The 25,760-nt window shown below is 36.4% G+C and overlaps 1 protein-coding gene across 6 annotated transcripts in view; it reads left to right on the top strand.

The window, feature by feature from the left end:
- PGAP1 (post-GPI attachment to proteins 1) overlaps positions 1–25,319 on the top strand; it is a 35,024-nt gene extending 9,705 nt beyond the window's left edge. For all 6 annotated transcript variants that reach the window (XM_021400582.1, XM_021400578.1, XM_021400579.1 and 3 more), the window contains exons 6-27: positions 1,183–1,235; positions 1,402–1,468; positions 3,108–3,213; positions 5,943–5,998; positions 6,072–6,155; positions 7,509–7,558; positions 8,815–8,866; positions 9,094–9,171; positions 10,243–10,318; positions 10,623–10,696; positions 10,770–10,821; positions 12,986–13,052; positions 13,983–14,091; positions 14,462–14,500; positions 15,510–15,603; positions 16,322–16,412; positions 16,614–16,811; positions 18,220–18,352; positions 19,213–19,263; positions 20,529–20,749; positions 21,101–21,205; positions 22,043–25,319. In XM_021400582.1, coding sequence (XP_021256257.1) covers positions 1,183–1,235; positions 1,402–1,468; positions 3,108–3,213; positions 5,943–5,998; positions 6,072–6,155; positions 7,509–7,558; positions 8,815–8,866; positions 9,094–9,171; positions 10,243–10,318; positions 10,623–10,696; positions 10,770–10,821; positions 12,986–13,052; positions 13,983–14,091; positions 14,462–14,500; positions 15,510–15,603; positions 16,322–16,412; positions 16,614–16,811; positions 18,220–18,352; positions 19,213–19,263; positions 20,529–20,749; positions 21,101–21,205; positions 22,043–22,181 — 1,995 coding nt within the window. In that variant the 3' untranslated portion in view covers positions 22,182–25,319. The remainder of the gene's footprint in view (positions 1–1,182; positions 1,236–1,401; positions 1,469–3,107; positions 3,214–5,942; positions 5,999–6,071; positions 6,156–7,508; positions 7,559–8,814; positions 8,867–9,093; positions 9,172–10,242; positions 10,319–10,622; positions 10,697–10,769; positions 10,822–12,985; positions 13,053–13,982; positions 14,092–14,461; positions 14,501–15,509; positions 15,604–16,321; positions 16,413–16,613; positions 16,812–18,219; positions 18,353–19,212; positions 19,264–20,528; positions 20,750–21,100; positions 21,206–22,042) is intronic.

Genomic DNA, 25,760 nt, shown 5'->3' with positions numbered 1-25,760 from the left:
TGCTTAACTTTTTGGTTTTGAAAGAACTTAGGATCAACTGGATCATCTAGTCCAGCCTTTTGCTTTTACAAGCATCTATCTCTTTCCAATGTCGATCAAGCAACATCAGGGAAGTAGTTTTGTTTATGGTTCCGTGCTTCCTATCTACCTGTTGCCTACATGAAAGGCACTGGAAAACATTCCCCAGTAGGGTTTGAAAGAAAATTTGCAGATTCCATCTTTCATCTAGTGTGTAAGCCAGCTTTTAAATGGGTTTGTTCTGACATCAACTTGAAATGTTGTCTGCAGCAGTTTTTATTTGGTCAGTGTTTCCCTCCTTGTTCATTGTGCAGAAGGCTATCTATAAATAGTCTCAGCTCTAGTTCTGCTAGGCTAAGAAGATTAACTCTGCATTTGTCCTAGTAACCCTTCTCTGCATCTGCTGCACTTTCATTTCTTTTGAGTGTTGGTGACCAGAATTTTGAATAAGATCCCATGTAGAGTGGTGCCAATTCTTTATTATCATGTCATCTTGATATAACAACTCATACAATGTTAATGTAACGTGGTGGAGTTATTTGTTTTGCTTTATTTTTTTCTTCTTGGCTGTAATTCATAGTTTTTCATAGTTTACTTGAATGAAGTCATACAACTTGGTGATAATCTCTATTTATGGGAGGTTTTTTATATTAGTTCCTAAATGCAGTACATGCACTTGTCCAAATGAATAGCTCCAGACTGTACAGTTCTTTCTGCATCATGTTCTCATGATCTTTTCTTTTGAGGATGTCCTTGATTTTTCAGCAGCAGACTTCACTGGCATGTTTCTATTCTAGTATGCCAGGATCGCTTACTGAATTAGTAAGATTAGTCATAGAAGCAGTCTTTGAAGACCTTTTTGGTAAATTTATTCTTTAATGTAATTTGCCCTTTCACCACTAGGCTCTGCTATCTAGTATAGATACTTCCTTAGTCACTGTGTTTTACGACTTCTTTAGTCACTGTGTTTTACAACTTCTTACCCTTGCTGAAGTAAACAAAGTTTTGGACTGAAGATGTAATTCTCTTCAAACCCTTTCCCTGAAAATCTTCTTAATTACCCAAATAGATTTAAATAAGGAAAAAATAAACAACAAAATTGCTTAGTATTTGTTAATACTGAATACCAAAAGAGTGCCTTAAGTCTTTTCCTTCTCCAAACAGAGCTCAGCTGTGCCTAGGGCTTGGGCCTCAACAGACCATCTCTCCATAGTGTGGTAAGCAAATCAGACAAAGGCTAATTGGCTGACCAAACATCTCTGTTCTCTATTCTTCTTACGCTATGCAGTAATGTTGTGTCAGCTTAATATTGCTTCTTTCTACCACTTTTATTCCCCTGGACATTTTATTTCTAGATTTAAATTAACTTATTCTGTTTTCCAGGTGCAAGGAATTGATCCTGGCTACAATTAGGGCTTTTTTTGATCTCATAGATGAAAACACAAGGCAGGTTTGTATATGTGATCCTGTGTGTCATCTCTATCATACTTTCTTCTTCCATCACAGAATGCTTAATCGGAACAAATAACATCCTATTAGATAGGAAGCTCACTTATGATTTTTTTTTTTTCTTTTTTCTGTGTCATGCTGAGAGAGTTGTTACCTTTCTGGTACCAGTCACTGAAAAAATCCTGTATGATCCTTTATGTTATTTGCCCAACATGACAGAACTAATTCAATGTTTAATTTATTTTAATTATTTTATAATTAATTTTGTTACTACTTGATGCTTCATAGCTGGAGTATGGACTGAACTTTTATTCAGTAATGCAGTATGTTTAGTTGACCTTGCATCATTACAAACAAATTTTGCTAGTGTGTGGCTTGGAATGGAATCTCTTAGTGTGTTTGACTCTTCTTTTATACCTCACATCTAAAGGGTGAAAAACTGCGGTAGTTTAACTCAGGCAAAATACTACTCAAACTTTCCCGTGTGTTGTCGTAATGGCTGGCAAATAACACAAAAATAGAATGTAAATACAATACTAGCACAAGGAAAAGCTAATCTGTTTGTCTCTAGTTACCATCACTTATTTCTTTTCTAAGTAAATATCATGCATCCCGCTTCTTGAAAACTGTTGAGGAATCTCCTATTGTACTCTGTTCTCTTTCTGAGATGTTATGCAGCAATGAACAGAAATTGGGATTAAGGTCCAGAGGTTGGAAAGATGCAAGAGCAGAGTCCCAGAGATAAAAAAGGAAGGCTTACAGATGTTTGTTTTTTGTTTGTTGAGAATCTACGATACAGACTTCACTGGTTTCTTAAGTATGCTCACTTTCATATGAGATATATAGAGTCAGAAAGGCATTACAGTTGTTCTGAAGTTGACTGACAGTGTGCTGGAGGGTAAAACTTTACAGAAACCAACTGTAATGTCTGCAGTGTTAAAGAGAAAACATTAGTCTCTGTGATTTGATTTGGGGAAAAGCAAAATAGGACAAAAGCAAAGCCCAGCATAGACTTACAGCAGTTTGGATGGTGGAAAAATATTAAATGAGATGTAGCAAGCTAGATTTGTGACCCCAGACAAGTAAATATAAACTCAAGAATTTTCAACTCTGCTATAAGTATGATATTTTGGGAAGAAGGTACATGTGTCTAATTAAGTAATAGTAATAATAACAGTAGTAATATTAGGGGAGACCTGTTAGCAGCTTTTCAGTATCTAAAGGGAGCCTATAGGAAAGGAACAGACTCTTTAGCAGGGCCTATTGTGATAGGACAAGAGAAAATGGTTTCAGTTTAAAACAGGAGAGATTTAGATTGGATATAAGAAAAAAGTCTTTTAAGGTAAAGGTAGTGAAGCATTGGAACAGGTTGCCCAGAGGGGTGGTGGGTGCCCCATCCCTGGAGACGTTCAGTGTCCGGCTGGAGCAGGCTCTGAGCAGCCTGATCTAGTGTAGATGCTCGTGTTCGTTGCAGGGAGAGTTGGATTAGATGACCTTTAAAGGTCCCTTCCAACTCAAATGATTCTGTGAGTAATACAGTGGTTTCCTTGTGTTAAGAGTAAGCAAGGATACAAAACACCCCTAAGCTGTATTTCTACTGATCGTGAATTTTTTTCTAATTTTTTTTTTTTTTTTTTAAGATAACTGAGGATCCCAAGAAGAGAATGTCTGTATTGAATCACCACTTTGTTAGACACCCTGGAAAGATGTTTGAGGAAAATCCTGAAGCTTTCACAGAACTTACAGGTGTGCAGCATTTTTCTGCTGAACAGGATTCAGTGATACTCCTTGATTAAGAGTTGATCTTGTCACCAACAAGCTACTAAAATAATGTTTGTCCTTTTTCAGACATTGCTAAAACAATATATAGATTTTAGACATAAACTGTCAGTGTTTGTCTGGTTTCCAGCACTAAATAGGTTAAAACTGGTAGGAGCAAAAATGCGCATGTCATTTTTATATGCCTTTGATTCTGAGGGACAAGCTAGATTAACACTTACACCAAGATGTCCAATAGAAAGTCACAGAAATTGGGAATAACTGGATGTTAAAAGCACAGTATAACGTATGCTTACATCCCATTCTTGTTAGAGAGATAGTGTGAGTATTGTAGAGCCACCCTGATAATCTGTGCTACTTAAGGAAATTCTGAATGTTCAGGTCTACTTCATCAATGAATTCCTTTTTGTAATGATGTAAAGTAGCAGGGTAAAATGGATCACCTACTGGTGGTTTCCTTGTTACTGCTAAGAATGCATAGTTAAAAGATGGAAAAACTTGAGCACATGGATTCTTGGGAGCAAAGAAGATGTTTTTGTAGGGCACAGGTGTATTTCTGGTTCAGCTGAAGAAGACTGAACTGAGAAAAAACATTTATTTCAGAAATTTTTGAAATGTAAACTATTGCAGAGCTACTGAGATAGCTGGAACTTTGGTTTCTGGTTTTGGCCACCCTCTTATGAGAAAGCACTTAGGTATTGACATGCTGGAATGAGTCCTGCAGAGGATCATCAAAATTATTTTCTCCTGGGGCACAACACATGACGAGGGAGGCTGAGTGAGCTGTGTTTGTTCACGCTAAATGATTAAAGAGATCTTATTGCTGTCTTCATCTACCTAATGAAAGATTAGACAGCAGATAAAGCCAGATTCTTCTCGGAGATGCACAGTGGTAATAAAACAGGTAGAAGAATCATTAAGGTTGGAAAAGACCTTTGAGATCATCTAATCCTACTGTCAACCTATCACCACCATGGCCACTAAACAAAGTCACTCTGCCACACCTACTCTTTTATTGGACACCTCCAAGGACAGTGACTCCACCACTTCCCTGGGCAGCCTACTCCAATGCATTACCTCTGTTTCTTGGATATTAGGAAAAATGTATTCTAACCTGAACCTCCCCTGGTTCAACTTGAGGCAATTACTTCTTGTGCTGTTGCTAGTTACCTAGGAGAAGAGGCCAACCTCACCTCACTACAACCCCCTTTTGGGTAGTTGTAGAGAGTGATGAGGTCTTCCCTGAGTCTCCTCTGGACGAAACAATCACAGTTCTCTCAGCCGCTCCTTGTAAGACTTGTGGTCCTGTCCCACCAGCTTCGTTGCCCTTCTCTGGGCACATTCCACGGCCTCAATGTCTTTCTTGTATGGAGGGACCTAAAACTGGACACAGCGCTTGAGGTGCAGCCTTACCAGAGCTCAGTACAAGGGTACAATCACCTTCTTGGTCCTTCTGACCACGCTATTTCTGATACAAGCCAGGATGCCACTGGCCTTCTTGGCCACCTGGGCACATGTTCCAGCTGGCTGTCGACCAGCACTTCAGATCCTTTTCTGCTATATATCTTTCCAGCCGCTCTGCCTCAAGCCTGTAGCATTGCTTGGGGTTGTTGTGACCAAAAGTGCAGGACCCAGCTCTTGGTCTTGTTGAAGCTCATACAGTTGGCCTCAGCCCATTGATCCAGCCTGTCCAGATTCCTCTGTAGGGCCTTCCTAGACTCAGGCAGATCAACACTTCCTCCCAGCTTGGTGTCATCTGTAAACTTACTGAGGTGTGCTCAATCCCCTTGTCCAGATCATCAGTAAACATACTAAGATATCTTCAGTAGATTCTTTTTGCAACAAAGGAAATTCCGGTTAGATACTAGCAAAAATTACCAGGAAGGTGGTCAAGTGCTGGAACAGGTGCCCAGCAAGCTTGTAGAATCCTTGAAGATATTTGGAATTCTACTAGACTTGAATATTAATTTAATTTTCTCGGTTTTTTTTTCTTGTACTGTTTGCTCAGTTTATCAGATTTTTAGTAATAAAGAGGGATATGTTTAAATTGGATTTCATGTTTACACCTTCACATTTCTGACATGCTCGTGTCACTTTGTTCATGGGAGGAATTTGGCTTATTCTGGTTACAAAGAAGAAAAACATTAACCTTCTTGCATAACAACTTGCGTAGTTTATATATCCAATCTGTTCCTTATTGTATTACTCTTTTTCTCCAGGTGTATCTTTAAACTCCTACTATTTTCTTGTATGTGGTATTCAGCTCATCTTTGACTTGCTTTCACATAAGTTTCTCTACTAGTTTTCTTGAAAGGATGATGGAAAAAAGAATTTGGAATGTTTCTAATGTTGCTTTAGATTAAAGGGTGACAGACATTAAATTACGTTTACGTTATTCAGTTTATTTATTTTGTTTTCTTGAGAGCCTTTTTTTTTAATCCATAGACTTTTTCTTTTGCAGCTACTATGCAGTAATTGGCTCCTCCAGTTTTTTTTTGTTACTTCCTGTGTAACTGACAATAACTGTTGCATATAATTCTAAGAAGTAGCAAGCCTGTGAATGGATTAAAGCTTGTAAAATTTAAGGTCACTTATAGATAAGAGACAAGATTTAGGCAATAAGAAAAAGGTGAGATTTTGAAGATAAGGAAGAATATTTTTTTCAGTCTGACATATAAAAACTTACTTGTTTTTAGGAACTTTCACGTGGATTAAAGTAAAAACCTCAAAATGGACTTACTTGGTTTACAATGTAAGTAATGTTTTTCTTCACTGTGTTGTTATGTTTGTCCTTTTCACTAACAAGCATTTTTTTTCCTTTTAAGGATTCTGATGGAAAATATTTCACATTTCCTCTTGCAAGCCACAGAGAATCATACAGTCATGTTTACTGTCAAAACAGTATGTTGGTGAGAAGATACTTATTGTTCTGTCTGGAATTTATTTGTAGATTTGTATGATGTTAATTTGGATTCACTGCATGTTTTAAGACAATTTAATGAATAGTAGTTGAAATTAATAACATCCGCTTACAGTCACAGCCTGTGCTTTGCGTCAGATGTACTTCTTGTCCTTCTTGTCTTAGGATGTCATGCTTAGTGTTTGTGGTCTGAAACCTTCCATGCCACCCGAACTTCAGTGTCTTGTTTCTGGCTCTCTTACTGCTAGCCCCAGATTGCTTTCTTTAACTTGGTGTAGCTGTATTAATTGTTTTGGATGAAGAAATTATCTTCAGTGTTGCCAGGATTCAGCCATACTTATCAATCAGGAAGGCTGTTTTAGATTTGCTTTCCCATGGTAACATTTAATTGAGCCAGGAGTTCTACAGAAATCTTCCCCTAGGCAGTGGAAGTGAATGAGAGGCAGCTAAGAGTATAGCACCTTCTCAGTTGTCTCTTTCTTTGAGAGGTGATAGTATGCATTGTATTCTTAGTTCTACATGTATCACTTCTGCCAATATGTTTTTGAAATCGTTAAATTTTTTTTTTTTTAAAGAAGGAATGTAATCTCTTGGAAAACTGGAGATGGATAAATATATATGTTTAGAAAGACTATTTTGGATTAGTGACAAGAAAATGTAGATGCTTTTCTGTTCCATCCTGCCCGTCTTACTGCAAAAGGAGAGGTTCAGACCATCATTATGGAAAAGAGTGTATATCCTCAATGCTTTTCTAATTGTTCTTATCAGGAACAGCTTCAAAATCTTTACTTGTATTTGCTGAATGTTAGATTTGCTTTTAGAGAAATGTATTGATTCATAACAAGAGAATATGACAAACAAAATGTAAAATGGTTTCTGAAAAAAGAAGCAACACCTTTCACATTCATGTTGCGTCCTTCCGCAACTGGAATTCGAAGATGATGATATCGGACTTCACGTTAACCTCTCTTAATGTAGAAGCCTGACTTTTCTGTGAAATGGAAGAAAACAATGGGTATATTTCATTAAAAACAACTGAAGTTTGAGGGAGGCTGTTTTTGTCACCATTTTTGTTTTTGCACTTCTGCATGTAATATCCTTAAGAGAGTTTGGTTGCTATAGTGATAGCCATTGCAGACATACTGAGCAGAAGATGAGTGAGATGAAGGTGAAAGTTTGTTCCTCTTTTTAAGTTAATTACACCAGTTTCTTCTATCAAAGAATTTTAAAACAATTGGTATACTGAAACTCTTTCATTGTTTGAAATAAAGAATTACTATTTTTAATCTATTTATAAATTCACACATCAGTAGCATACTTTCTTCTGGTATTGCTGTTACAGGACACAAGTAGCTGGATTTATGGCTGTATGAACAGTGATTCTTCAGTATGGTGAGTATAAACACTTCCTGTTTTTTATTTAAATAGATCTTATAGGACTACATTTGAGTTTTTGAGCCTATAAAATACCTGGAATTATTGCTGTCAGTAACGTGTGCTTTCTGTATCATATAGAAAACAGGAAAGAATATGCTTTCTCAGAATAGCTGTATGAATGAAGAATAAAATGAGTGAAGTTTCTTTAAGCTGTATTTTTGATTCTTACAGCAGTAAAAAGTTGTTCCTGTTGCTCTGTGCTCTATTGGATTCCTAAATTGTGTGTTTGTAACATCTCTTTAGAATCCTGTGACAAAGGCATAAAATGTTACTTTAAGCCCTTAGAAAGTGAATTGAAGTGTCTTTTTTTTTTTTCATATTCCAGAATTGCTATTGTGTTGTTATATGGATTAGTTGGTGATTATTTGATTATTATTTGAATCAGGTCATTACAGTAATTGCAAAAAGGGATTTAAAGAAACTCCTCTTAACACTTGCTTAGCTTCCCTCTCCGAAGTTATCTCCACATAAATTCAATCTGCTCTTTAGATTTAGGGAAAGCTTCCAGATAGATTTGAGCTGGTGTGGTATTTATTTGTTTGGGATCTGTGCTGGAGTGTGTTTGGCTGTTACTATATAACTTTGGACTGGCATCAGATAGAGGTTAACCTGGTACAGGACTGCTGTCTAAAACCTAGCCTCGTAAAATCCACAGCAAAATCAGTGTTGTCCTCAGATCCTTTAGCACTATTTAGAGAAAAAAATGTGTCCTGGTATTCTGAAAATAATATATTAAGTGACTGAATGAATTTCTTACTGTTCATTATGTAACTTAATATAAATACACACTAGTTTTGCACACAAAATTGTTGTTGTATACGGTATGGTTTGGGTATTCCCATAGGAGCCAAGGATTCTTTTGATGTTTAACACATGTTAAAATTTGTGTGTTAATTCAATGTTGATGCTGCATTTGCTCATTAAGAGTTTTCATTATGTTGGCAGTTGCGTGGTTACTAATTTCTGATTGTTGTGCGTGACGAAGTTAGAGCTTTACTTAATTTGTTTTTGCAAGAACAAGATTTGCAATATCTGAAATGATTGACTATAGTTTGATAAATGACTGTGGTAGCCAACTGCAGTAGACTCAGACTTGTTCCTAATTCATAAATGAGAATCTATGTAGAGAGGGGGGAAAGCTGATCCACTGTCAAAATGTAGTGCCTAGCTAATTGATATGTTCATCCTTTAATGTGCATGGATTTTTACAGTCTGGAAGCTACTGATTTATCCTGGAGAGCTGAGTTACTTCCAACCATCAAGGTAAGCGTTGTACCTGCCTTGGAGCAGGGAGAGGTGCTTGGTGGGTTGTTCTGTGTCGTGTGAGAAATAGCTGTTCTGTTTACAGCATTGGAATGTGCAATTGTATCCCAGAGGAAGGGATACAAGAAGTGGACATCTGGTAATTGATGAGCTAAGGGCTATGTTTAGTAATGCTTCTTATTTTTCTTTCTTTCTTTCATTCTTTTTTTATTTATTTATTTTTTAAGGTTGTAATACTGAAACTTGAAGATTATCCTTCTTTGTCCCACATTGTCATTCTTGTACCACCCTCAGTTGGCAATAAGGTAAAAAGGTGAAACATGGAAATTGCTTGCTCAGAGTGTTCATAGCTTTCAGATCCTGTGATGGAAGATAAAGGATTAAATATGTGCTAAGTTGCTTTGACAAACTGTAGACTTACACTACAGTGTGGTTCGAAGGTTAACTCTGTTAAGTTTTTTAAGCTAATAAACATTTGCAGTTGATAAACTGCCAAATTCAAAGCATCAATAGTACTTGAAAGATGCTGAGCAACAGTTCTCAAACCAGTTCTTAGAGTTCTTCTTGAAAGTTCTTGCATGTTTTTCTTAATGTTCTGCTTGCATTCTTGAATATTTGTTTTAGTGTAATCAATTCTTTTATCCAGAGTAGCAGAGAATGCTGTAGATATTTGAAGGTACCACATGTGGATTCTGGGGAGAATGGTGCAGACACCCCTTCAAGCTTTTGAACCGCAAATGTGGTAGACTGAATTTTACGCAGTTTGATATTTCTGAATCTCACAGATAATTTGGGAAGTGCAACCTGCTGAGTTGCAGTTCAGTGTTAAAAATCATGGAAATTGCTTTTGAAGAGAAAACAGCTGATAAACTTACAGTGTGGTGGAAAGTAATTTTTAAGTGAGCTAAACATGTATTAGCGATGGTAAAAATTGTATCTGCTGCATGCTTTTCTTTGATTTATGTAATTAAACTTTGGGAGCCAAACTAAAGGTTCTTTTTGCTTAGGCAACAGTACACAGAATTGAGACAGATCACTCTCCTTTCCAACATCACACCCCTCACTTCCCATCCCACCCTTGAACAAAAAATGTGAACTGGATTCTGATAATTCTCAGCTGTTTGAATAATCTTTTGAAGACTGTTGCAAATGATTGAAAACAAGAGTATTGTACAAGTTATGCTTAAGATATCCAAACTTGTACTGCTGTGTACAAGAACAAACTAATTGCCATTCTTGATCAATGGAGAGTGGAAAAGTGACATCTCAGTAATTGTGTCTGGTACTTTGTCTGAGCCTATGAATAGGACTTGGCTAGAGCAAAGGCTTTAGTCTTGTGGTGAATTTAGATCTGTACTGAATATTCTGAATTGCAGTTTACTTTGGACTGTGAATTCTTCAAAGAGGATTCCAGAACAATACAGCTTCCTGTAACAAATCTTTTTTCCTTTGGTAAGTGTATCATATTACTTTTGGAAAAAATATAAAACTAATATCACTATCATTTTGGATAATAATTTTTCCCCCAAATTCCAGTGGTCAGGGTTTTTTGTTTGTTAGTTTGTTTTTTTGGGAGAGGAATTGTTTTTACGAAAGTTAATACAGCTCCTACTAGGAACAAAGAAATACGAAAAGTGTTTTTTTGACTAACACATATAGAAGCACGTAAATCTCTTGGGGGGAAAAAGGATCTGAAGATGTAGTGAGTTCTCAAATTATTGGTATCTAATATTTCGAAATAATACGTTCTTTACAGGGCTTTCTTCAAGCAAAATTCTATTAAATTTGACTGGCTTATTTTACAATGTACAGCTTCAGCACTTCAACCAAGTAAGAATAGCTTACTTTTTAAGCTCATATAACCGCTGTTTGGAGACTAAGTGGGTTTTTTTTTATGTTTTAGGTATATCAAGCTTTCAAAATACACATAGAGAGCCACTGTCAGTCACTGATAGGTAAATATATGTGTTCAAAAGTATAAATTTATATCACAAACCTTGTTGAAAGTTCTCAAGACTAAAACCTGTGGAAATATAAGTCTGCTCGGGCATTGCAGTCTAGGCAGTATTATTATAACCTGCTCAAATGTCTGCTAATATTTCACAGAGTCACAGAATCTTAGGAGTCAGAAGGGACCTCTGGAGATCATCTAGTCCAACCCCCTGCTAAAGTAGGTTTCCTAGAATAGGTTACACAAGAAGGGATCCAGGTGGATTTTTATTATCTCTAAAGAAGACTCCACAGTCTCTCTGGGCAGCCTGTTCCAGTGCTTTGTCACCCTCAAATTAAAGAAGTTTTTCCGTGTGTTTGTGTGGAACTTCTTGTGTTCCAGTCTGTCCCCATTGCCCTTTGTCCTGTTGCTAGGCACCACCAAGAGGAGCCCAGCCCCATTCACTTGCCTCCTGCTTCTTAGATATTCATAAATATTGATAACATCCTCTCTTCTCAGTCTTCTCCAGGCTGAACAGTCCCAGATCTCTCAGTCTTTCCTCATATGGGGAGATGTTCCAGGCCCCTAATAATCTTTGTGACCTCCTGCTGGACTCTCTTCAGAAGTTTCATGTCTTTCTTCAACTGGAATGCACATAATTGGACACAGTAATCCAGCTGTGGTCTCACCAGGGCGGAGTAGAGAATCACCTCCCTTGACCTGCTGTTCACACTTTCTCATGCACCCCAGGGCACCATTGGCCTTCTTGATCACAAAGGCACACTGCTGACTCGTAGTCAACCTGTTGTCCACCAGGACACCCAGGTCCTTCTCTGCAGAGCTCTTTTCTTTAAGGTCAGCCCCTAACCTATACTAATGTGAGCGGTTATTCCTCCTCAGTTGTAGGACTCTACATTTGCCCTCATTGAACCTTATAAGTTTCCTCTCCACACAGCTCTCCAGTCTGTCCAGGTCTTGTTGAATGGCAGCACAGCCTTCTGGTGTGTCAGCCACTCCTCCCAGCTTCTATTATCAGCACACTTACTGAGAGTGGACTCTGTCCCTTCATCTAGATCACTGATGAAGATGTTACACAAGACCAGACTCTGTACTGGCCCCGTGGGATGCACCACTAGTCACGGGCCTCCAGCCAGACTGCCCTGCTCATCACAACCCTCTGAGCTCTGCCAGTCAGCCACTTCTCAGTCTACCTCACTGTCTGTCTACTCATCTATCCCACGTTTCGTATGTTTACCTACGAGGATATTATGGGAGACATTGTTGAAAGCCTTGCTGAAATCAAGGTAGACAACATCCACTGCTACCCAGCTGGTCATGACATCCTCAGAGGCTATCAGATTGGTCAAGCACGGTTTCCCCTTTGTGAATCCATGTTGACTACTACTGATAGCCTTCTTTTCCTCTGCTTGCTTGAAGACAACATCCAGAATATATTGTTCCATCATTCCATTTTTCATTTTCCACTTTTTTTGAAGTTCAGAGAAAATGGGGAATTAGTCCTCATGTTTGCTTTTTCTTGCTTCTCAGCAAAGGGAAGCTGAATTTTATGTAGCTTTCTATGTTACATTGAAAGTTTTTCTCAATGGTATTATACTTGACTAATCCTGACACTCAAATTTGAGTGTTGAGCTACAGTAACTGAAACAGAATGGGATGCTTAAGGACTTTGTTCCCCCCCCATACCCTGAAAAAAGTTTTATTAGTTTGAGGAAATAGCTTAGAAGTGAAATTCAGAGGTTTTCTCATAACTGTCCTCCTTTTTAAATGTCAGTGTCTTCTCGTCTTGTTCTGTAACAGCATATGTTTAAAAAAAACTCATTTTTGTTCAATGTTAAGTGCACTGAACTGCATTGCAGTTTTAATTGCAATGTAAATACAAGAAAAATGCTTCTGTATGGTTATTCGTAGGCCACCCTTTGTTTTACTTGCATTTTAAAAGTCATATGGTGAAATTATACCAGGTCAAGTGTGATAGATAGATGTAAACAAGCGGTACTGGTAAGCAGTGAGTATGTATTTGTGCTTGAGTGTCATTTGGAGGAAGTGGTACCTAGCAGATGTTCTGTCTGTATTCAGTGGGACTATTAAGTTTTCTTCATTTAATTTTTGCAGACACTTGCCACATCTTGTTCTGAATGAATTTTGTTTGTAATTATCTTCCTTTTCAGAAAGAAAACCTAGCGTTTACAGACTTCATATACCGTGGTCACATGAAGACTCAGTAACTGTGGTTAAGTAAGGACTTTAACAATTGTAATTTCTTGTTATGTTTTGGAAGAGATTGAGCATTCCACTGTGGGCATATTTCTGACACGAGACAAGTTCTCCAGACTCAAGTGCTTTGCTTCTATGTGTTTCTCTCATTTACCTGTCTGCCTTTCTTGACAAAGAAGTTGTTTTGATTTTTCTTCAGAATGTCTACTAATAAATAAACTAGTTGCTTGTTTGATAGTTGTTACTAATTTTCTGGAAATGAATGTTTGATTTCCTGGTAATTTTAAGGTTTGACCCTCTCACAAGTGGGGACTAGAGCTTGCTTTGGATACTTGTTTCTTCCTGTAATCCAGATTTTTGATCACAGAGCAGCCCTAAGCTCTTTCAGTAGTATAGGCCTGACAATAGTAAATGATATGCCTTGAAATATTTGTCACTCATGAATTGTAGTTGAACAACCTGATTGAATTTCAGGCTTTTTTTCCTGTATTTTCTACTCCAAAAACTTAATGCTCACAGCAGACTGAATTATTTCCTGAAAATCCATCCTACCCATTTAGCGTATTTACATGTTTTCTATGAGGAACTGTTAGCTAAACTTGCACATTTTCATTCATACTTCGCCCCTTGATAGACTGGAAGGCAGTGGCTTGAGAATGCTAAGTAGTTCTTGGATGACTGGATGGGACTTTGAGCAACCTGGTCTAGTGGAAGGTGTCCCTGCCCACGGCAGAGGGGTTGGAGCTAGACAGTCTGTAAGGTCCCTTCCGACCCAAACCATTCTATGGTTCCTTGTGAATAAGCAAGTTCAATATACCATTCAGTTCATGGCTTGTGGTCTCTCTTGGTGAACTAGTTTTGTTTTATGTGCACTTGCTGAAGACTAAGGCAAGTTAAACTTTTTTTTTTATTATGAGGAAAACAATTACCAGTTAAGTTGTTCTCTTGCAGAGTTCCATCATTTACTGAGATTCCTGCAAAACTACACATTGCTCAGCCTGAAAATGAGAGCAGGTCTCCAGTGTTAAGTATTTACTCTTCTTCAGACTGTCAGTATGAAGTAAGAAACATTTATTTTATAGCTAATTTGTATTGATGTGTAATTTTTGTGTAATTCAGTCTTTCAAATCGCATAGCTAGTTTCTAGCAAAATAAATACTAAGCAAATCTAAAGTTCTCTTTGGCCTTTTTGTAAAAGTAGTGCTTGTTACAACTGTTTTGCAAAGCTAGAGAGCTACTGAAAGTTGGGCTTATGCTTCTTTATGCAAAACATTAAAGTATTTGTTTAAAAAAAGTTGGTAGTAAGCTATTGTACATTTTAATTACAGGATTCCTATGTTCTAATAGCTAAGTTGGTTTCTTAAGTATTTTGTATTTGTTTGCCATTGTGCAAAATAACAATAAATTATCTGTTAACTTTTTTTATGCAGGTAATTCTGAAGACGTCATTTTTACAAATTCTCGGACAAGTAAGAAGGGCTTTCAGTACAAGTTTTTCCTTCATTTCTTCCCTACTATGGCACATGAAATCCCTTCTTGATGCCAAGAGGAGCACTACTCAAGGACAAGTTAAAACAGTCTCTTGGCAAGGCATCCCATCCCATGCCCCCATTTTCAGAATAGAAAATCACTCTAGCTCCAAAGAGTGTAGTGTACATGTTGAGCATTTGACTTTGTGTTTAGCCCAGTATCTACAGAAGGATGGCACTGGAAGTCATTTTGACTGTCTTGCCTAATGTGTCAGTACTGATAAAACTTGAACATTTTACATGAACCAAAAGTAGGGTTAAAAAAGTATAACTAGCTCAATTTGTAACTTTTTAACAATTTTTCTTTCTTTATCCATGAGGAATACTTTTCTACATTGGTGTCAGTAAGAATAGACCACCCATCTGCAATTTTCCGATTCTGAAAAGTAATTAAATTCCCAAGCACCTAAGTATGGCGCTGGAATATTACTGGCAAGTTTCTGTATTTGAATATATGCGATTATATCAAGGATTTTTCATTTTGTTATCATTTTAGAAGAATTTCTGTACTATCATTATGTAAAGGGATATTATTTCATAACTTTGTATGGTGGATGCCAAGTAAAACGTAAGTGAAATTTGAGTCTGAAAGGATTCGTAACTGTATGCAGGTTTTGCTTGGAAAGTGCCTTTTGCTTTTAGGGTTTGCTTATGTATTTTACTGAATTACCAGTAACATGCTAATCTATTCTTCTTGTATTTGTCATGACTGGAAAAAAAAAAGGCTGCTGTTTATAGCTTGGTTCTTACACGTTTGAGTAGCCATTTATGAGAGTATTTTCCATATATGACATTAATTGTTAATAGCAGTTATCAAGTACTTGTACATGTTAACAAGAAACTGTTAGCATATTTTAGGATAGATCTTCCAGTTAAATTGTCATGCTGGCTTTGTGTTAATTTTTGTGAGTGTATGTATACAAATGATTTTCTTATCCTTGTCTTTCAGATAATCAGGTTCCATGCTGGCGCTCTTCCTGTCTATGTTGTTTCTAATATTCTCCTTACCTATGGAGGACAGCTGACTACATTGATGTTGACAGGTAGCTTTCTAGAAAAATATTTTTTTTTCTAGTGTTTTCAAGAAATTACTTCTCCAATTTACAGTTGAAGATTTAGCAGTTGTGGTTTTTTTGTTTTTTTTTAAGCCAAGTATCATTGAGCTTGAGCAAATACTTTGGATATATGTTCTTTAGCTTCAGTTATAGTTTGTTGATAGTTTTCCATGGTTGTGTTCCAGCAGGTTTTTTTTTTTATTTTTTTACTCTGCAGTCCCTTCCTTGTGATTAGTGTGTTGCACCATATTTTAGTATTAATAGAAAACTACTTAGAAATGCATGTAAAAGTTTAAAATATAATATTAATATGCATAAAATAACTTAATCTTGCATAAAGATGAGATTTGGAGACTGATTGTTAGACATGTCCTGAGACAAAATGCATTTTCATTTAAATTCAGGTTGGTATTTGTAACAAACTGAATTCCTCTGCAAGCTCTTGTGCCATAGTACCTGAATATGAATGATGCAGTGAATAAGGCTCTCTGATCATAGAATCACAGAATCGTTTAGGTTGAAAAAGACTTATGATATCAAGTCCAATCATGATGCAGTAGTCTGACTTACAGTATTGTCATAAGACACAGTTATCTTGAAAGTGAACTTTCAAATTTTTTCCTGAATTTGCTTATTGTTGTGAATAGTCTTTGTTAAAGTTCATGACAAAATAATAATTATCGGTGCTTTCTGTTCTTGATTCTAGGCCAGTGTTCAGAATTTTCACTTGAACTAGTTAGAACAGCTAAACCCTACAAAGTAGAACCTATTATAAGCATTATTGTGTTTCTGCAGGGGTAAGTTTGCGTCATCTGTTTTTTTTTTTAAGCAGCTTCTAAAACAAGAAGTTTTAGAATAACTGTTGGTGGGAGGATTATTATGTTATGGTCTGACTGATTTTGTCTGAAAGGCTGTAGTAAGAAGTGTGGTTGATTAAATGTCTTACTGTAAGAGCAAGTGGAAGTGATAAGTAATAACTGCTTTCATGTTTTTGGCAGGTTTAACTGGTTTAGAGAGATATGGGATTCACTCTTGCTACCAGAGGTGGATGCTGCTGTACTGAGTAGTCAGGATGCATGGTTCCCCCTTGTGTCCCTGATTCTATTTCTTTTTGGGACAGGCATTGCCTACTGGAGTGGAGTATTTTTCTCTACATCTCTGAGAATCTTCTCTTCATTATGGTTAACTTTGACTAGGTAAAACAATGTTATATTCTAATTACACTTTTTTAGATGTCTGCAACATGGTCATTTTTGTTTGCTTCAGTGTGAATGGCTGGACAGATGAAATTCTGCCTGGTTTTAGACATCTGGATTTGCTAGTGCTTAGTACTAATGAAGAATGAGAAGTGCCTCGTATTCCTTGCTACGCATCACCAAAAGGGAACTTAAATGACTTTTTAATACCATACATGGTTCTAGTACCTGATACAGGTTCTGGTCCAGTCCTGAATTTCTTGGGAAAAAAAAAGATGATGATTTATAAATCTCTTTTAAGTAGATGGTATTCATTTGGCTTTGGGTCAGTATTTGGAAAAGTTCTGATATGGCCAGCAGCAAATAATTTGTCATTAGCTGTCTGTGGAGTTTCTTGTTCCTGTCAAGTACTCTTCTGAGGTTGCCCAGAGATGTGATTGATGCCCCATCCCTGGAGACTTTCAAGGCAAGGCTGGATCCGGCCCTGGGCAACCTGATGTAGCTGTGCTTGTCCCTGTTCATTGCAGAGGAGTTGGACTAGACAATCTTTAAAGGTCCCTTCCAACTCTAAGGATTCTATGATTCTATGGTTCTCTTTGTGGTTATTTTCAGTATTGGTTGCAAAAGCTTTTAAAATGGTATTTTCCAAATAACACTTTTTTTCCCATTTTCACTGTCTATTTTAATCCTGGAATGTTCAGTGAAATTCCAAGAAATTACAGACATTGATCTATCTTCCCCGTTGCATTGTCCCCATTTTCCTATCTTGTCATCTCATCGTTGTCATTTCAGGTTCATACTTGTCTCTTAGTCATATCTTCTGGAAAGCTGAGACTCAAAATAAGCTTTCCTGTGTCTCTCACTCTGTGAGCAAGCAGAAATTCCTGTCTGAGAAGAATGTCACAAAATTAATCTTGCAAGCTTACTGCTGTATGCTCCTGTGCTATCATTGAACACTGCAGTGTATTAATGTTTGTAGTTGGGGTCGTTTTGAATGTGTAGCTGGGCAGCAGTAATAATACAGTGTTGGTTCTCTTTGTCTCACTAGAAGAACGTAATGACTGATGTAGATCTAGAGTTAGGATAACCTAATGCTTTACGTTCACCAAAGTATCCTATGTGTTGCCCAAGTGAAGTAGAAGTAATGCCTTAGTTACAGACTAGTAACTAAAAACGTGTTGGTTACAGGAAGATGTCAGATAGTTTTGTTTGTTTGTTTGATGAAGGTTTTTTGTCAAGTAGTTTATATACCAGTTGGTGTATATGTGTTTGTCTAACCTTGTTTTTCCAGTGTTTAATTCAGGAGCAGCGTATTCTTTTGAGTCATTCATGAAACAGAGTAATTGTTAGATATCTTGTAATGACATCAAAACTACAAAGTGTGATGGTGGTTCTGTCTTTTTTTCAGACCTACTGTACTTTCAAAAGCTAAATTGATTACACCCAGAAGACTCTGCGTGGTGGGGTCCCTTGCTTTGGTTAGCTGGACCACTTGTGGTGCATTTGCTCTGTTCATTATTTATCTTCAATACTTGTTCAAGGTACTGAAAAACATTTTGAATTTTTAGTGAGGTCAGAATTTTGTGTGTTTTGAATTAAAAGTATTAAAAGCAAAAAATGAAGGTTACCGTGTTGTATATTTAAAAGAAATGTTACAATTTAGGTACTTGAAATATGTCTTTTTTGAATTTATCAACTCTGTCTTTTGCTTTTTAGAATGATTTTGTTGTTTTGATAATACTTCTTTCAAAGGAATTTGCGATCCTATATGCATGCTACAATAATTCATTTAGTTGCAATTTTTATCTTATGGATATGTCATGTTATAAAACCAAAGACTTATAACTTCCTTGAACAAAAGCTTCAGTGAAAGAAGGTCCTGGAATGTTCTGTAGAATACTATCTTGAATACTCTTCACAGATCCTTCTGAAGTAAAGGGAGGAAGATGGATATGTGGCTCTATTGAATTAGAATAGTTTTATTGTATGTCTAATCTGATCCCTTGGCTAGCGCCATGAGGATCCATATTTAGTCCCTGCTATTCAGTTTCCATGGTCTTTGGTGCATCAGAGTATCTAACTTAGGTATCTGATTCACCCTATGGTTATATAGTTGCTAAAAAGGCTACTATGGTTAGTTTCTAGGGAAGCCTTGGGAGCACAAGGCTGAGAGTTAAGGGTACTAAAGGAAGCAGCCTGCAGGTGGTCTGACATAGGTAGGTGGCAGCAGAAAGCACAGCATGAGGAACAGGATATCTCTTTGGCCTTTGAACCTGAGAGAGCTCCACTGAGGCCCTGGCTATTAAAAAGTTAATAAATAATTAGCCCCATTAGTTTTTTTCTTGTATACTACAGATTTCATGTGAAGCAACTTTACTAAAAAAGGAAATCTGTCTTACAGGTTATAAAACTGAATGTGAATGTAAGAGCAGAGCAAAACGTGCTGAATAGGGTGAGTGTGTTTCCTGTTTCTGTTCAAAATTCTATGACCAAAAACTGTTTGGCAAACGTGTTCGTTATGAATTGTTACCATCTTGCCCTGGCAGTATTAGGTTGTGCTGTGATAACTGAACGGCTGCAGTTTGCTTACTGTGTGCACAATGGAAATATAGGACACAAGTATCCTACTCTGTGATGTACGATTATTGCAGTCACTATTCAAGATCACTGCAGTGTGAGCTTGTCTGAAGTGCATTTAGGAGGAATAATTTGTCTCTGAATACATAGAGAACTCCGAGTTTTGTCTAAATTTTGGTATTTGATTTTACACACTTTATCTAAAGAAATAAATTTAATTTCTAGGCATAAACTAGGTTTCTGATAATTTATACTATAGGTAAGTATCTTTTCAAGACAGGTAGCTTGTGGAATTTGGGACTGTTTTTTTTCTTTTTTAATCAGGAGGTGAAATATATGATTTCTTAGTTGGTTGTGGACCGAGATTCCAGTAAATTGGGAACTATTTAAAAAGGAGAGAAGAAGCAAAATATTGCTGGTTTTCATGCATTTTGATTTTTGTTCCTTTTTCAGTTACTTTAATGTATAGTATACAGAGTGTGTGTGCATACTTGCATATAATATCTACCTGTTCAGTTTTGCAGTTAAAAAAGCAGTCTGCAAGGAAATGCTTTTGACAAACTTATGTGGAATTTTTGGGTGGTTTTTTTTGGTGTTCAGTTTTAAGCTCTCTCCTGCTCTTCTTCCATATCCAAATAGTCTTTTTTATGTTTCATTTGTAGTTTTTTCAGTCATTGGAATGGAGCATCTGTCAACTTACTAATTCATCTTTATTATTTATTCTTAGAGCTCATGTTTTACTCCCAGTTACATTACCTCCTGTATATTTCTTCCAGGAATGATCATCTGTGATTTTCACCCACATGCTTTATTATTTCTTTTATTCTGTTCTTCCTCTTTCCAGGAACTCCATTTCTTATCACTGCAGTGGTGTCAGGATATCTCTACTCTCCTAGATATCTTTCTATTCTTTTCTTCCAAAGACACAATCTATTAGTGTCAGAGAAATTGCTAGATACTTTAAAGTGGAGCTATTGATCTTTGCTTTTGATGGCTTTTTTGAGGGATAAATTGCAATTTTTCTCCCTGAACCAGAGTTTGTATGCTACTGTAGGGATAGCTTTTCCCTCTTTGTCCCTATGGATGGTTTCTGTCAAGCCAGTGTGTTTTCTTGCTTTTTTTTTTTTTTTTTTTCTCCAGGATTCAGACTGCACAAAAGAAACGTCACGGAATTCCATTAGGTGCACGATCAGAAACCAGAGTTTGATAGACAGTACTTCAGAAGCAACGCAGTCTCTCTTGAACAGTACAACTGCTGAAGCTGCTAACAGTCTTAAGATCCATGTTACAATACTCAATTTATTCACATGGATTGTGCTGCTCAACTTGCCATCTTTAGTTTATTGGTTAAAAAATCTCAGGTAACTTCTTAAATGGTCAGTAAGGGTGGAAGAAAAGAATCCAAACCTTTGAAGATATTCACAATTGCAAATGTTTGCTTCTTCAGGTTATCTACCTTATTATAGCATCAAAGACTTCCGTTAACTGTAACCATTCTTTCTGTGCAATCTGGCTTTAGTTATAAGTAGATGTTAAGAGAGCCAATGGTATGTTGAAGAAATTAATGATTTAGAAATGATTTGAATTCAGCTTGGGATGCTGTATGCATTCATGTTCATTGTTGTTAGCACATCCTTGCTTCCAAATTGGATTTTATCTGGTAGCCTAGTTAAGAAGTAACATGCTTTTAAAACTAATTCACTCTTCTGCAGGTACAGTGTTAGGCTTGACCCTGATCCATGTCGAGCTACAGCTATTACACTAGTATGCATTTTAGAAATTCTCATGAATTCAAGTACTTCGGAAGTGAAATCAAGGTACTGTACCCCAATCCCCAGTTGTTTTACTGTTTATTTCTTATCACTTCAGTTTGTGTGTTAAAACTTCATTTGTGCTTCATAGACATGTAATTATTCAACTACACAAAGATTCATAAACTTATGTATTTTAAGTCTTAAGAACTAGGTAGAAAGCATGCAATGACTGTAGTTCAGGTAAGTGGAGAAAAATCACCTGTATTTACCATGTGGACTAAAGTAAAGTATTTAATATCTAAAATACCAGTTGCATAAAGACTTCCTTTAACAGTGAATTTTTTCATTCACAATTCATTTAATCCTTCTAAATATTACAGAATCCTACTGTGTCTTAAAAATTGTTATCTGGAAGTTAAAAGGATAAGTGGATTTTAAACCATTATAGTTGTGTTCTCGTAATACTCCCTTATGGGAGAATTTTTTAAATGTGCCCATACTGTGCTTTGTTTGGAGCACTTGCTTGTGCAGTTCTTCCTCAGTCATAAAATTAGTTATTGTCCCATGAAAGCTTAATAACAAACAGTGTAGTTTATCTTCTTGACCAGTACTTTTAACTCAAATGATTTAAAATGCTACATCTTCCTGTTACGGAGAATTTATTTCTAAATTGACGTAATAATATTGTTAAATGACGTTTTGTTAGCCTTTTTGCATAATTTCTCTTGCTTATATATCAATTGTTAGTTTCCACTGAGCCTGTTTTTTTTTTTTCTGTTTAAAAATTGCATATTCTTGAAATCTATACATTATTTTTCTGAAGAAAATGAAATATGGTATTTGGGCTCTTCCTGCACATATGACCACAAAAATGGCATTTTTTTCTTTATATTCTTACAGTAAACTCTTGAAGATCGCAACCAAAGTTCCACTCCCTTTGTCTGTTGCAGTGTTGGCTTTCGGACGAATGCATTTATACAAAGTACCACATTTCGTAACTTTATCTCTTCTTCTACACCTGCTGTGTTGTATTGTGTAACATTCATTTTATATAAGAACAGTGCAGCCTAGAAGGTAACAACGGAGAGGGGACAAATTTCAACAAAGGAATGCCTAGATTAACATAACTTGCATTATTTGGGAAAGATAACTGAAAAGTGATTACTTTACAAAAAGTTTATAGTTCTGTTCATGCTGCTTAGAAAGTTTTTCATGGTGTTCATTTCCTGACTGTGAAAATTAAGTGAATTAACTCTGTACGTGTGTAAGCACGTGAATTGTATTAATGTAACATCTCAACACTGTTTGCCTTGCAGACACTTCGATATTTCACTGTATTAATTTGTTGAAATAGACTTTTTTTTTACTCAGTACACTGTACAGTGTGTATGTTCTGAACTTGTATCTCTTGCAGGTCTGAAGTATGCTGGTTAAACTCAATAAACTTCAAGCACACTGTGACTATCAGAATACTACACAGCCAAGTATACTCTTAATCATTTTATGCTACATTTAAAAGCTGACACCGTTGCGTGTAGTCAGACCAGAATGTACTGCTTCTACAGAGCTGTTATTTCTAGCAAAGTACTTGTTCAGTTACTGTTAGATGAGTGTCTGGGAGATTATTGGAAGTCTTAAACATTTTCATTTATGTGACAATGAGAAAACAATGACACTTTGTGTAGCTTTCTATTGTGGAAGGTTACCAGCAGATTCATAAACAACTGTCTGTAATGCTATTTTAAAACATTGCCAATTTTCTCTGAAATTTTGTTAGTTCAGAAATGACTCCTTAGGCCTTGTCCATATGTAGAAGGGAGCAAATTTTGAGGTATGATGTGAGTTTACAGAACAGTTGCTATACTGCAGTTTCCAGATAGCCAAGGCAGGGATCTTTCCTGTTGTAAATGGAACGTCGTCATCTCATAGTAAATGTCCATAGAGTAATTTAATATGAAATAGCTACAACAATGTAAATCCATGCCTTGCTATACTGTGCTAGCTTTCTCGTGTGGACGAGCTCTTAGTAGTATAAAATACTGACCATTATTATTAGCTCTTCTTAAAAAAAAATATCTTAGTGCCTAGATGCTACAGTGACTGCCATTTACAACAATGCCTAGAATAGCTGTGTGTAAGGAATTCTGTCTCCAGGGCATGTGTTCTGCCAAAAGAAGAAATCCCACTAACCATTATGTTATTTAAAATGAGATATTGATTGCGTGTAGAGATGAGTGCTACTACTTGCTTCTGTGTTAGCAGTCTCCACTATCTGAGATACCTGTCATCTTCATATGGAATTACTATACCAGCTTGATTACCTAACATGGATAATAACAGGAAATCTGCTACCTACTGTCAATTGAGTATATTCGTACTATAGTAGTAGAGCCTGACCCATTGATTTTATTGTATCTTGTTATTCTTGCCTAAAGTGCCTCAGTTAGTTCTAGCTTGTTCTTAGAGTCAATTCATCTGAGCTGCCTGAAAAGACTTATTAATTCACACAGTGGCTTTCCAAAATGAACCTATTCTGTCTTATAAACAAGTCAGCAGTTCAAGCTATCTCTAAGTCATTAGAACTGCTTTTATTAGTAGTTAACCAAACCACTGTTACTGCTGTCAGTAACCTATGCACTGACCTTCTAGTCTCAACATTTTACTAACAAGATCAGATCATGCATAGTGTTTGTAAATCAGAAACGTTAACTATATTATATCCTGATACTGTCCAACCAATGTATGCCACAGTATATGTGTATAAGATAATTTGCGTCCATGTATACTTGTAGCTTGATTTAGCCTAACAGTTACTTTTCAGACATAGAAGAATGGAGTAGTTTCCCTACTTTCAAGTGGCTGTGAGTGTAAAGGGTAGTGACAGAACTGCAGTGGGGCTGGTAAAAGGCCATCTGTGAAATGTGTAAAATCTGATTTCTGTGGAAGATCATTTCCTTGGCCTTCATGGTCCCTTTGGCCTGCTACAGTATTTTGCTTCTGAGTTTGGTTTGCCATCTTTATCACTTCTTCATGCATGAACCCATTTGTTGGAGCTGTTGGTGGAATAAAATAATAGTCAAAATAAGGAGAGCAAGCAGTGTATCGTAGAATAACACCATTTTGCTTATTTAATGGTATTTTTGTTAGCTGGGAATTTTGTTGATGTTGTCATCATTCCTAATGAAATGGGTTACAAAATGTTGTGTAGTGATTCTTAGTGATTTTGAAGGTGTAGGTAGGAAAGGAAAGATGTAATCCTTAGTCTGAGAACCCAGGTGAAAGACTCTTATTGCTTTTCTGTTGATGTTTCCTGTTCCAAAAGTTATTTACTTTCACAGGGGGAAGAAAAGTCTTATTGCAAATTTGGATTTTGTATGCTTTGTCTGTCATTGCTAGATGAAAAACATGTTCTCAAGAGATGTGCAGTGATTGAGGACTGTCTAACTGCTGTTTGAGAGATGATGGTTCTAATCTCAACTAGATTCCCTGTATAATAAGTGGAGGGGATTAGGACAAATCCGGAGGACAATTCATCCAATTCTAAGAAAAGACTTTATAAATTTCCAAAATTGTTTTTCAGATAAATAGTATGATCGTACTTTTGGAGAAAAGGCTTCTGTTCTACGGATTTCTAGTTCTGCTACTTTAATCCTTACAGTCTTGGCAGAAATATAGGCTAACCCGCTGTAAGGGCTTTTTAATTGACTGTATGACAAAATATGGTAAATATTACAATATGCTTTTGTATGAGAGGACTACATTTATAAAACAGCTTTTGGGAAATACATTCTCTTCATATCTTTAAATCAAAATTCCAATTTACTCTTCAGTCTTCAAACTATTTAGAGTTACTGGAGAAGATCAAGACTAGCTATTTCATGATGATTTAGAACTCTGTGCTGTAAAGGGAGATTTCTGCTGGCTCCCACTCCAAGTTTGTTGTTCTGTTCCTTTTCAGAAGTTGAGGTACTAATTTTGCAAAACCACTGTGGACATTCGCCACAATATGGAGATCATGCCATGTAAAACAAAGAATTTTTGGCTCATATGTCAGGATACAATCAAAATAAGAATGTGTGTCTCTCTTATGTTTTTGTAAGCTATTAGAAAGGGAATTAAAAAAAAAAAAGACAACCTAGAGTACCAAATGTCACTAATTGAAGCAGAATCTTTCTTATTATGCTGCAGTAATAGCTATACCTGTAGCTATCAGTTCATAAAAGATTTGTATTTGTAAGGTAAGGAAAAAGTGCTATTTCTTAACTACTACTAGTATGGTGATACTTTCAGAACTGATTTAAAGTTGTTTGCAGTATGTCACATTTTTGCATCATCTGAAAAGGGTATTTGTCCTTTTTTTTTTTTGTTGCCTGAGGAAAGAAATAAACAACCACACAGTAACTGAAATTCCATTTATTTTTATTTGTAATACTTGAAGTTCTACTCTGATGGTTTCTTCTTTTGAGCTGACACATATAGCAATTTATTCCAAAATACTCATTTGCAAAGTTAAAATAAAATCAACAAACCTAAAAGTGTAGTTGGAATGTACTGCAGGAAGAATGGGGAAGAGAACCAATGCCAAAGAGAACTTTTTAACTACCTGGGCCACCCTTAA

Source organism: Numida meleagris, chromosome 5 (genome assembly GCF_002078875.1).
Source record: "Numida meleagris isolate 19003 breed g44 Domestic line chromosome 5, NumMel1.0, whole genome shotgun sequence".
Lineage (NCBI taxonomy): Eukaryota > Metazoa > Chordata > Aves > Galliformes > Numididae > Numida > Numida meleagris.
The sequence above is the reverse complement of the archived record's forward strand: the minus strand, read 5'-3'. Positions and strand labels throughout refer to the sequence as shown.